At 41.1% G+C, this 13,205-nt stretch overlaps 1 protein-coding gene across 3 annotated transcripts in view; it reads left to right on the plus strand.

The window, feature by feature from the left end:
* The window catches only part of ELFN2 (extracellular leucine rich repeat and fibronectin type III domain containing 2), a 208,846-nt gene extending 195,971 nt beyond the window's left edge, over positions 1 to 12,875 (plus strand). For all 3 annotated transcript variants that reach the window (XM_058191291.1, XM_058191290.1, XM_058191292.1), the window contains one exon: positions 1,745 to 12,875. In XM_058191291.1, coding sequence (XP_058047274.1) covers positions 2,335 to 4,746 — 2,412 coding nt within the window. In that variant the 5' untranslated portion in view covers positions 1,745 to 2,334 and the 3' untranslated portion in view covers positions 4,747 to 12,875. The remainder of the gene's footprint in view (positions 1 to 1,744) is intronic.
* The last annotated feature ends 330 nt before the right edge of the window (positions 12,876 to 13,205 follow it).

The following is a 13,205-nucleotide window of genomic DNA, read 5'->3' on the forward strand; positions in this document are numbered from 1 at the left end:
CGCTTGTGGTTGTAAGTCAAGAGCTTACCTGTACCTATGATAGAGCATTCAACAAATTAAATTCAAGGAATATTGAATTTTAAAGACATGACAGTTGAATTTTCTTTAAAAAATATTACAAATTGAAAAAAATAGAGAAGACAGCTCTTCCCCCCAAAAAGTTTGGTCTAGAATTGTTTTTGTATTGATAGCATTTTTGTTACAGGCCTGGTATGAAGTTATAGATAAAATATCATGGCATGTATGCGTACTCCATACTGATGGAAAGAGAAATCAAAGCTCTTCAACAAATAAATTTAAATTCTGTGATATTGAAAAACATGGAATTAGCAAAGCAGCAAAAGCTATGAATGGATCCTGTTCAAATCATGCAACTCTTACTATGTGTGCTTAAAGCAGAGATGGAAGTAGATGTATTGAGTTTTCTGGTTAGTTTATGGGGATATGTAATATCACAACAAGGAACTCTGACTCAGGAATTTGTTACGACAGCCAAAAATTTTCACCATAACTTCGTAAAACAAGGCAACTGAAATCAAGAAAGCCAAAATAAAGTGTTTTTGTGGGGGAAAAAGTGTGTTAGGAGCTTCAGTTTCTCGATTAAAAACAAATTCCTATATATCTTTACAATTCATCATTTTCCATGGTGAGTCACTATGTTACAGTTGGTAGATATCAGGGTTCTTTCTGTCCATCCCATCTCCACCTATATCTTGCAAACGCCATGGACGACCATTTCTGATCTGTGTAAATTCCAATTTATTTCTGCATCTTGTAGAATCTTGTCTGTTTGTTTGATTTAAAAAAATGTTCAGGTCTTCCATAAGTCAAATTTAGCACCAACATTCTATACTGCTGTGGGTTGATTGTCACTAAAGTATGAAAGTACATAAAAGTATGAAAGTACACCACAGCCCGAAGCTAATGAGTGCGGAAACACTTCTGTAGTTCACATGGATAAAGCATTCACTCATTAATGACAGTGTTAGTCTTTCCTTTGAAGGGGAAGGTTAGCCCAAAGGATAACTAATTGTCTGTGTTAACACATCTACTCTGAGCCTCAGTGTGCATCTAGACCTGCTGTGACCATCACCGCTATACGTTCCTCTCTACCAATTAAGGTCCTGCTTCTCTATAGTCTGCACTAACCAGCAACATCTCCCCTCCTCCCCCCTGCCACACCGGTGTCTGTTAAAGTGAGAAAATTATTTTTAGAAGAAGAGCAGTTATACAACAAATGAATTCTTTATCTATGTGCGTCAAAGAGGAAAATATTTAGATAGGAGCCTGATTTATATATTTTGTGTGTTTGTGAGTGTATGTGCACAAGTACACAACTGATAGATGAGGTAGCAGAGATGTTTCTTTTCAGGAACAGCTGAAAGTCCTTGTCAGAGGAAGTTGACAAATCAAGCACTCAGAATATAATTCTAGATCCTGTTTTTTTCCTCACATATTTCCATAGTCCATGTTTTCTCTGAATTGCCTCTCTATTACACCTTGGAACTGGAGGACACCTTGGCCATCGGTGGTACACACAGTTATGTTACCAAGATTCCTTTTGCTAAAACTTATCAACACAATAGACAATATTAATTCCATTCACCCCCTTTTCTGCCTTCATTGCTTTCCACTCCACTTCTCCCTATCCTCTTGGGACTAAGAAATCTAGTTGCCTTTTTTTGATGTTTCAAAGCTTTCCCTTTAATTGATAACCCTTATTTCTTGTGTGTTTCCTTTCCAGATTTCAGCGACAGATGGATTTATCGCTTTCCTTCTCCCTTTTTCTTCCCCTCTCTCCCTCCCTCCCTCCCTCCCTTTCCCTCCCTACTTTCTACTCCTCTCTTTCTTACTTTCTTTGTAACAAATTTGATGTGAAGTTCTGAAGCACTTTGAAGAGGACTGTGAGAGAAAGTGGAGGAAGCAGCTGCATCCAGCCAGAAACGTTCCTGACACCAGGGCAGCCCTGCCTTGAACATTTAATCACATCATGCTGTTTTTGAAAGGAGGGTATAGAGGAATCAGACAAAGAAGATTCGTTGTTGAACATTTGGCTTTTGTTTGGCTTTGAGAATATACTTGCACACAAATATATTTTCCCTCTTGGAGTTCAGCATTTATCCTGATTGACCTCAAGAGCCAATTCCATTTCACTGACATCTGTCTATGAAACTAGGCAAATAAGATGATAGTGGCGTCAAACAGAACTGGGGTGCCCATGCCCTTCAGTTGTTGAACTTCAAGGGTATTTGTTGCTGTTTTGATTTTTTTTCGCTCTTAATTTTGGCTGTGAGTTTGCTCCTTTTTGCCTACAGGGGGCGCTGTAAGCCCACCATGCTCCGTCTGGGATTCTGGGTGGCCACCCTGCTCTTTATTTTTGCTCCTGGAATAGTCCACTGTGACTGCTGGCTGATTGAAGGAGACAAAGGCTATGTGTGGCTTGCTATCTGCAGTCAGAATCAACCACCCTATGAAACTATTCCCCAGCATATCAACAGCACTGTGCATGACCTGAGGCTGAATGAGAACAAACTTAAGGTGGTGCTCTACTCCTCTCTGAACCGCTTTGGTAATTTGACAGATCTGAATCTAACAAAAAATGAGATTTCCTACATTGAGGATGGAGCTTTCATGGGCCAGACAAATTTGCAGGTGCTGCAGCTGGGCTACAATAAGCTAACTAATCTGACTGAGGGCATGCTGCGTGGCATGGGCCGGCTCCAGTTTCTCTTCGTGCAGCACAATCTGATTGAGGTGGTTACCCCCAATGCTTTTATGGAATGCCCTAGCCTCATCAGTATTGACCTATCTTCCAATCGTCTCAGCCGGCTAGATGGAAGCACCTTCACCAGCTTGAACAACCTGATGGTATGTGAGCTAGCTGGGAACCCTTTCAACTGTGACTGCAACCTCTATGGCTTCCTCATGTGGTTGGTAGCCTTCAACAATGTCACAAAAAACTATGATCGCCTGCAGTGTGAGACTCCCCGGGAGTTTGCTGGTTATCCGCTTCTGATGCCTCGGCCGCACCACAGCCGCAATGCCATCACAATTTTCAAGTCAATGTGTGGGGATGGAACCTTTCCGCCCATCTCCAGGATCAGACCTACACAGTTCATAACAGATCCTCAAAGGGATCCAGATGACAATGCTGAAAACTCAGGCATTAGCCCAGGGGATTTCCTCTCTGTTGAACCTCCAGCGTCTTCCACCACTGATTCTTCCTCTAATCCCAGCATAAAGCTCCAGCACGTATCCATCAACTCAGCTGTTCTAGTGGTGACCATTCCATTCCCTTTTAGCAAGATGTATGTTCTGGTTCAGTACAATAACAGCTATATATCTGATGTGATGACTCTAAAGAAAAAGAAGGAATCGGTAACTCTCACCCACTTGAAGGCTCACACAGATTATACATTCTGTGTTGCTTCAATCCGCAACTCCAAACGTTATAACCACACTTGCCTCTCATTTGCCACAAGGAGTAAAGGGAGGGAAGAGCCAATACCCAGTACATCCACCACTACCCACTATATCATGACCATATTAGGTTGCCTTTTTGGGATGGTTATTATTCTTGGCATTGTCTATTATTGCTTGAGGAAGCGTAGGATGCAAGAGGAAAAACAAAAATCTCTCAATGTCAAGAAAACTATTTTGGAGATGCGCTATGGTTCAGATATTGATACCAGTTCAATTGTACATCCATCACAGAAATTGGGAGAACCACCAGTCATTCCTGTCTCACGGATGTCCTCTCTTCCATCCATGATTGGAGAGAAGTTGCCTTCATCCAAATCTATGGAAACTGGCATGGAAACTCCCAAGGTCACCACAAAAGGCAATTACATTGAGGTTAGGACCGGTGGTGGGGATGGGCTGGACAGGTCACAGCGGGATGATGATCTGCATGAACTGGATAATGGCCAAGGTTCAGCAGCTGAAATCTCAACAATTGCCAAGGAAGTAGACAAAGTGAATCAGATAATCAACAATTGCATTGACGCCTTGAAGCTGGACTCGGCTTCCTTCTTGGGAGGAGGGGGTGGTGTTGATTCTGACATGGCGTTTGAATGCCAGTCCATACCAGCCAGTTCTTCCGCTGGGCTGGAGCGACCAAGTTTTCTCTCTCCACCCTATAAAGAGAGTTCCCACCATCCCCTGCAGCGCCAGCTTAGTGCAGATGCTGCTGTGACAAGGAAAACTTGCAGTGTCTCATCCAGTGGCTCCATCAAAAGTGCTAAGGTTTTCAGTCTCGATGTACCTGATCATCCTCCATTGAGCAAAGCAGATTCCAAGTACATCGAGAAAGGAAGTCCACTCAACAGTCCTTTGGATCGTCTTCCCCTCGTGTCCCCAGGTGCCATCCACCACTTAGAAGTGAAACCTTACCACTGCAGTGAACACCGGCATTCCTTTCCAGCCCTCTACTATGAAGAGAGTGGTGACACTTTAAGCCAACGGGTGTCCTTTCTTAAGCCACTCTCCCGTTCCAAGCGGGACTCTACATATTCTCAGCTCTCACCCAGACACTACTTCTCTGGCTATTCCTCCAGCCCAGAGTACTCTTCCGAGAGCACCCATAAGATCTGGGAGCGTTTCCGACCTTACAAGAAGCACCACCGGGAGGAGGTCTATATGGCAGCTGGTCACGCCCTGAGAAAGAAAGTCCAGTTTGCCAAGGATGAAGATCTGCATGATATCTTGGATTATTGGAAAGGTGTATCTGCTCAACAAAAGTTGTGACTCCCTCGTTAAAAGGAAGATAAACCGACCGTTCAAACAAAGTAACACCCTCCCCCACCTGACTGTGGAAAAAAAAATCTGACAAAAGAAACTGAAACCATTTCTTAAAGTTTACAAAAAAAAAAAAACCCAACAGGAAAAAAAAACCCAAGTGAAATGAAGTGTCTCTGTTCTGTTACAGAGACCACTGTTACTCCTTCAGATGGTGGGGAGGAGACTTTTCCTTTTAGTCTGTGGTGAAGAGAAGGGGAGGACTGTTAGAGGAGCTACTGGACTTGCAGGTAGCAGAGGCAGGAGGGGAGGGATGCTTACCAGGCCTAGATTAAGACACTAACCATCACTTTTTGGTTACTTTTATTTTGTTCTCAAAAAAAGGAAGTGGTTTTACTCATTCCCTGATAAAAGTGAAGGGGAGAGTGATCACTCTGCTTCTATCTCCTTCCCTTTCTTTCCTGTGCTTGCCAGGATTCTTTCAAACGATGCTCTATTGCATGGGAGATAGTTTTCTGTGAGAGGTTCACATAAAGCTGGAGTAGCATTTCAGTCACCTAATTTTGTGTAGCAAATGTGCATCCAGCCCTCTCCTGTGAGTAGGCATTCTTGACCTCTGGGAAAGGTCTACATGCTCTCAACATGGATAGGCTACTGAAATATTACCTCAGCTGCATTAGCACTGATCGTGGAATAGGTTGAATCCAGACTTAGTCATGATGGGCAGACCAAGTGCATATATTTGAGGCATGACTATATCGGGATTCAAGTCACTGATGCTTGTGCACTTATGGCAACAATTTAAAAGTTCCCAAAGTCAAGTCAAAGATGTACCACACATTAAGGTTTCACTCAGGATCTTCTGTGCTCTCTATTCTGTCAATCTTTGTTGAGATTTGTGCATGCAAAAGCAAGAACAACATTTACAGCTTTCTTCACCTATCCTCACATGCTCAGGATTGTCCATTACTGTAGGCTGATGCAGGATATAATTTTTCCTTCATTGGGGAAAGAATTATGAGATGAAGCAGATATATTACAGAGTCTCTGTGTTTTCTATGCCCTTCGTTGTTTGTCAGGAAGGGAGAGAACATTAGTTCTCAAGGAGTATCTCCACATTTCAGTAGAATTTCAGTTGTCTTCCAAGAAAAGTGAATTATATAGTCTGACCCTGGCCAAGAGGGGATGCCAAAATAAGAGCTTGAGAGGAGAGCAGTAGTTGCAATCCCTCTTAAGATCTCAAGGAGTTCTAACTCCAAACAAACCTCAGCATATGGACTTGGGGAACAGCACACAACTCCTTCCCAGGATATACTGTGCTCCCTTACAGGGCTGAGTCTATCTTGGCTCTTTGAAAATAACTGGCTGTGATCCATGACATTCCATGAGAAAAACATTACACCTCAATGCTAGAATTGGACTGATGTGAGTAACAAGATTGAAAATAATAGAATGCTGCAGAGGCTGGGAGGATACAGCTGGGGATGGTCTTGCAACAGAAAAATGAAGGATTGCCCTGGGAAAAAGAATAAGAGTGGAATTCTTCAAGAAAACATTAAGTGGTTAAGCTAGACAAGGTAATGCAACAAAGCATTCAGTTAGCATATGGATGGGATAAAGGCATAGATAGATACCAGTTGATGCATTGGTTGGCAGTCCAGATTCGCCCATTTTCCTACCATCTTGCTGACATCATTTTTTCTCTATGACTTGGGGTTTTTGTTTTTTGTTTTTTGCAGCTGCTGTATTCAAGTTCTGACCACTATATTTCTTTATATTCTTGGGAGAACATACAGCAAAAAATGGTTCCAAGCCAGTGGTGAAGGGATGAGTTGAGTTATTCAGCTGTTCTCATGAGAATATCAGTCACCATAGTTAAGATTGATTAGTTAAGGAGTTGGCACAGATAAGGAAATGTGGATGTGGATGTATACATACATTCAGACACATTCATGTTCATATATAGAGAGGACCATTCTGTGGTGCTCTGCTTTATTATAAAGATTGAAATTATTAAGTATTTTACTAGGAATAGATCAGAGTAAAATCTGATTTAGATAAGGTGCACTTGGTTCCCAATGAATTAATGGGGACTTAAAATCATGGCTAACTTATCCCATTGATTTTTATGGTATCAAAATGATCTTTTCTTGTATGAAGAGAAAAGAGCTCCATGTTTCTAAATGTTTCTACAGCCTTTTATCTCTGATTTGATAAACTTTACCATGACAACGGATATGGCATATCCTTTTTCCACTGCTCACACCTCTGCCTTGCAACAAGAATTCATAGGTGCAACAAAAATGCATCACTCGTACATTATCTTTCTCCCCTGGTGCTGGCCTATCTCAGAACACACCAACAAAGCACAAGCTGCTACAGCCACGGAATACATTAGCTATTTGTTTTCAATGATTAACCCCACTGGGCAAGGACTTTCACAGGAGAAAACTCTTCTCAAAGTATTTATGTTGGTAGTATTGCCCTCTGAGAAGAGCCAGGGAAATTCTAGATTCAAGATTCCAAAGTGATCCACTTCCTTTTCATTGCAAGAAATATGCTTCCCTACATTGCACACTCAAACTGAGGATAGATGGGTGCCTTGCAGCCAGAACTAGCCTGTCTTTATCTTGCAAGATTTCCTCTCCCCAATTGTTTCCTGCAGAAAGGTAGTAGAATAATAAGTGATGCTGGGTAACATGGTGAAGTAAGCCAAGAAGCTAACAGTGTAGTGAAAGGGGATTCACATCCTTTCTTGGGAAAGTTCCTTCCTGAAAAAAATCAAGAAGTTGAACAGCCATTATATCTGGGTGGTCGGAGCAGATACCTTTTCTTCATCCTAGCCTCACTTCTGGTAGACACTGTGCTTCAGCAACCATAGGAGAGTACCCTTCTCTTTACCCAAACAGTGAAGACAGAAAACTTAGTTCAAAAACAGAAATGCCAGCCTTTTGTTGGTTTATATTAAATCTCAGGGATTCATTTATAATGAAACCAAGTGAGGACTGTGATCCCAGAAAGGAATTCTTGTGATATTTTGTGAGGAATCCAATGAAAGACACACATTTTCTGATGTGAAAATAGATAATAGTGATGGGTTCCAAAAACAAATCCTAGAGGAGTTGAGGCTTATATTGGATCCAGCTGTCCTTTCTGTTAGTAAGATGAACCCTAAAAGTAAATCCTTTGTAGTACTCTATGATAACAGTCTGGAATATATATTTCTGAGGTCTATCTGGGATCCCACACATGAAAACTTTGAGGGGAAATACTAAAACATGGGCTGTGAGAGAAACTTCTTGAATCCTAAATAAAAAGAGTATGTTAAGATTCGTTGAAAATTCAGGAGGCATGCATTTGGAAGGATACTAACATCCATCCTGGTCTCAGTGAATTTATTAAGAAATTGATGACATTTTTCCAGCTGTTTTGCATGCCAGCATGTTCCTGTATTGTGTGCTGTTTGGTCACACATTGATCACAGACTAGGGGATTCTTTTCAGTATGTTGGATGGGTTGGCTATAGGCAAGCACACTAGGGCTGTAGGACATCACATGGTCCCATCCTAAAGTAAGTGGGATATCTTCCCTGCAGCTGCATATTTCTTCCACGCTTGCCTGATCCTAGATAGACATAAGAGCAGGACCAAGCACAGTTTACGATCCCAAAAAACATTGGAGGGAATAGGAGATGGAGAACTGGAAGTAGGGTTGTCCAGAAGGACATTTTCAGAATATTTCAGCTGTGGCAAAGGATGTGTAATGGACTTTCTGGATTGCTGAGGAACACTGACTCATGTAGAGTTATAAGATGAGTCCTGGGTCATCCCAGTGCCATAGGATTGTCCAAATCTATCTTAGAATGCAGGTTGCTATTCATATTTGAGTGAGATGGGAAAATATTCCTGGGGTTCTCCCCCACCCCCCTTATGAATGACAGCTTTTACAGTAGAAATGGAACAACCAAAAATTCTTTCATTTCCTCTATTAAAAGGCATATAAATGCCATCCCAGATAGATTTTTGCAATCCTTAGGCAGTGAGATAATTTGCCTTTTGACTCGGAATCAGGGTAAAGAGTGGTGATGGTGGATTAATGGTGCAGACAAACCCTCTTTTCCACTTATACTGCTTCAGTCCAGCCTCTGTCTGTCATCCTATAATCCCTACTGTGGCATAACAATATTTGTAAGAGATCGGGATTTCTTTTTTTACTGATTTCAGCTTTGCTGATACCCCTCTGAAAAGGAATAGAATTTGAGATTCAGGAAAAAAAAATTGTATTGGGACCATAGCCCAGCATCTTCCAGAAGATGGACGTTTATAGGGCACAAGCGATCCATACCCTTTTTATGCCCTACAATGAAAGCCTTAGTCTGTGGGTAAAGTTTGCACAAGTTGGGGTTGTTTCAGCAGGGGATAGGAGGAGAAAGGGGAGGTAACAGGGAAATAATACTTTCCCTTTTGCTTTTGTATCCACCCCTTTCCTGCCACTATTTTCAGACTTGGAGTAATTACAAAGTATACCCACAGTTGGAGAAGAGGAGATTTAAGCATTATATCTGCATGATGATTTTATTGTATTTTTCTGAGCAAAAACATCTTTTGTGTATGTGCTGGTTTGTCAAGACTAAACCTAATCATGCTCCTTTGCTCTTTCCTTTTACCTCACCCCTAACTTCCCCATATTTCCCTGACCACCATTGTGATTTGAAAACTTTGGGAGGGAGTGGACTCCAAAGAGAACCCAAACCTGGTGCCATTACAAAAAAAAACACAAAAAACAGCACCTCCCAGTGTAACTCACCTGCAGGTGCGCTGCCTTTGCAAAACTCTCTGAGTTGGTTTCAGCTTGGTTAATTTTCAGAGGCATGGCCCCAATCCATTAATTCATGCTCATCCTGTAACATCCTGTAACAATTAACTCTCATAAGCCTTTAGAAATGCTTGTATAGCAAGGGCTTTTGGGTGAAGAAAACTCCTGGGTTTTGGCCAAACATTAGTTCACTAGTTGGCTCTTCTGAATCAGAGGCAGATTTGCTGTCCAGGAATAGATTAAAAACTCAAATTTTAAGGGTGTCTTGGAAATGAAAAGGCTTCTTTAAGGGCACCTTGGGAATTTGAAGCAATTTGTTTACATGGAAAGTCTCCCCTTGGACAAAGTAGATTTCACCTCCTGTTCTTTTTGCATATGATTAAATAACAATGCTATAAGTGTACATGACCTTCTTGATAGGCCCTTTATAGTGGAGATATGCACTAAATAAACACACACACCCATTTAGTTTCTCACTAGTATAGTTCTTCCTTACAAAGTCCCAAAACATCTCTGAGGAGAGAATTTCTCCTAGAGGAAACTGGAGAAGAAACTTGATATTTCTTCTGGAGAGCTTCCAACTTGCTTTCATTGTCCATAATGTAACTGTTATGGAGCAATAGACATTTTGTTTATCCTGTTGAAAAAAAGAGGGAAAGCCAGAGTTGGATTCTGCTCCCTTTGCTAGGACCTCTTACGTCATTGGAACGGAAGCGTCAAAGACGGGATTTTGTTTCACAGAACAGATTCTGGATGCAGTCTGTCTTCCTGTGATCGATTTGGAGAAGAATAAGGAAACAACAAAGAAGTGGTCTTTCCATACTGAATCTTGGCTTGCAAAAAGGACACTACTGAAGTTTTGATCCAATTGGAAGACACTAGATCCTAACTCTTGTGAATACTGCAGTGCTCTCCCAGCTTCATTTGCCAGATAATTCTTCTTGAGAAACGGGTGTGAAATATTCATTAATAACAATTGAAAATTTATGTAAAGGAATGTTGGCTGAGGCAGCACTGATGTGCTTGCAAAATCTTTACTGGGATTTTTCAAAGACAGCAGCATGGAGCAGATAGGCGGTCATGGGAAAGGGGGCCTCCACAAAAAAAGAGAGATCATGGTGGGAGAGAAGGAGATTGGTGGAGGAATGATCACAACAGGAATAGAAAAGAAGCGAAGGCTAAGAAACATAGAAAGGTGTTTGGAAACAAGACATAAGACTTAAGTCTAGATAAAGAGAAATATGTCTTTAACCCATAAGAGGAGCAAGACTAGCGGTGAAGCTGCTTCGCATTCTTCACTGTTCAAATCTGGGCTAACCCCACTGCTTTCTAGAACTAGAATAAAACTTTCATTTATCATGATGTGGGCATCACCTATTTAGCCACATAATTTTGGGTCCCTGTCATGAACCCATAATTTATCAAGACTGGGTTCAGATACAAAAAGTGGTACAATGATACAAAACAAAATTCATGTATGTTTTTCTAAAGTTAAGGCAGGGTTACCATCCAACATACAAGTTGACTGGTGGACTGGAATTCTTTTATTATGACAATGTCTGTGGACTCCTTGGTGCTTTTTGTACTTGGTATTTGCTTGGAAGCATTTCATAACTCAACCATGTAACATTATCAGTGTGAGAAGAAGGTGGAGTTTGTTCCTTTGTATCTACAGTAGCTTGCCTTTCCAGTGCTGGTGGCAATGTGATTTTCACCTTGGTAGTTCTTAGAACCTAGTGATGATGTTACCTAGTTGAGTGATGAAACATCTGCAAGAAAAAGAGCCAGGTTTAGAGAACACCGAGAGCTGTACATTTGAGGATTTTCAAGTGTCCCTAAAAGGAAAAATATCAGTTATTCACCACTACTGCAAAGAAAAATATCAGTTATCTCATCTCCTAGTTATGTAGCTGTTCAACCCTGAGCTACATATATTCCTTTCTATTGAAAATGTCTTTGAATCTGCTGTAGTCACTTCTCTGTTTCCCTCTATTTCACTTTTTTTTTTTTACTCTACTTTCTCTGCCACTGGGCAAAATAACAAACACAGCAGAATTTAAACAATTTTGCCTGAATTTGTGAGCACAAAGTAGTACACACTGTTATACCAATAGAGAAAGAGTAAATAAACTTCAGTCCCTAGGAAGCCAGAATAAATCCCTGTCTATTTCTGACTGGAAAATATAGAAAAACATTTTAGGAAGATAAAGCAGAAATAGTGGTGATTAGATTTTGATCCTGAAGAGTTATAATAAAATTAAGTAAATAAAAAATTAGTGTCCCAAGAGCAGTAGTTACAAAGAACCTCAATGATGCGGCTTAACTGACTAGTTCAAACTCTTTCATGATTCCCTTAGATCAGGGGTGTCAAACTCACATTGTCACAAGATCGTCACATGATGTATCATGACTTTTCCCCCCTTCGCTAAACCGGGCATGGATGTGGCCGGCACATGAAGCATCTGGCCCACAGGCCACAAATTTGACAACCCTGCCTTAGATACTCAGAAATTCTTACATCCTGTATATATTAAAAAATCTGTACCTTTTGCATCATTTCCCCAAGCTAATTTTAGGAATTCAAATAAATGCCCACCAGCCCATGTGGTCCTCAAAGGCTGTCCCTAAATCACCTGCCCACTCTCTGAATTTCATCTTTACCACTGCTTACTTTCAAGTGTGGTGGTTAACAAGAGAAAAGAGACTTTGCATCCCAATACTTTATTAATCCACATATCAAGTCAATAAAGGGAACAGTAACCCCCCCCCCCCATTACAAAGTGCTGTTGCTGTTGGTACTATTGAAAGGTGAGCTAAGCAAATGCAGGGACATGTGGAATGATGGGGAATTATGAGGTGAGCATTTGGTGACTACAGAGATTAGTGAAATAGGCATAAGAAACCAGGGAAACTGGCTTGTTTTAGCCTGACACAGACAAAAAGTTCAGTGGTAGTGCTTTTCACCTCTTCTTTGATACGTCCTAATGATTAATTTCTGAGATCAAATTGAGCATAATAATAAATAAAGATAAGCCAAGATGAAAGAATAGAAGAACGAATGGTTTATGGTGGGATAAGAATAAAAATATTGAGGGGGGGGAAGAGAAAAATTATCCGAAAAAATAATCAGATTAGATTTCAAGTTAGCAGTGAAAAGAAATAGGTTGATGAGAGCTCTACAAGAAGATTAGCACAGGTAGTACACTAAACTGCTGAAAGAGAAGTCTGGATGAAGAAGCAGATAAGAGTAGGAGTGAGAGCAAGTTGGAGGGTTCACTGGCCAATTGTGGGCACTCCTCTTAAATATATGTTAGATCAGGGGTCTCCAACCTTGGCAACTTTAAGCCTTGGCAGACTTCAACTCCCAGAATTCCCCAGCCAGCTTTGCTTTGGCTGGGGAATTCTGGGAGTTGAAGTCCGCCAAGGCTTAAATTTGCCAAGGTTGGAGACCCCTGTGTTAGATGGAAAAAGCATAACATGATGCAGTACATTATTCAGACAATATGGCAAGAGGAACTTTCCCTGAGTTAATCACCACTAATTCAGCCAAAGCTACTTGAGAAGAATCAGCCACAGAAGAAAGAAAATCAAGAACTGATACATCTGCTCCAGTTTCCTTGGCCTAAGATGCAAAGGGGTAGCAAAGATAGTGT

Source organism: Ahaetulla prasina, chromosome 7, assembly GCF_028640845.1.
Source record: "Ahaetulla prasina isolate Xishuangbanna chromosome 7, ASM2864084v1, whole genome shotgun sequence".
Lineage (NCBI taxonomy): Eukaryota > Metazoa > Chordata > Lepidosauria > Squamata > Colubridae > Ahaetulla > Ahaetulla prasina.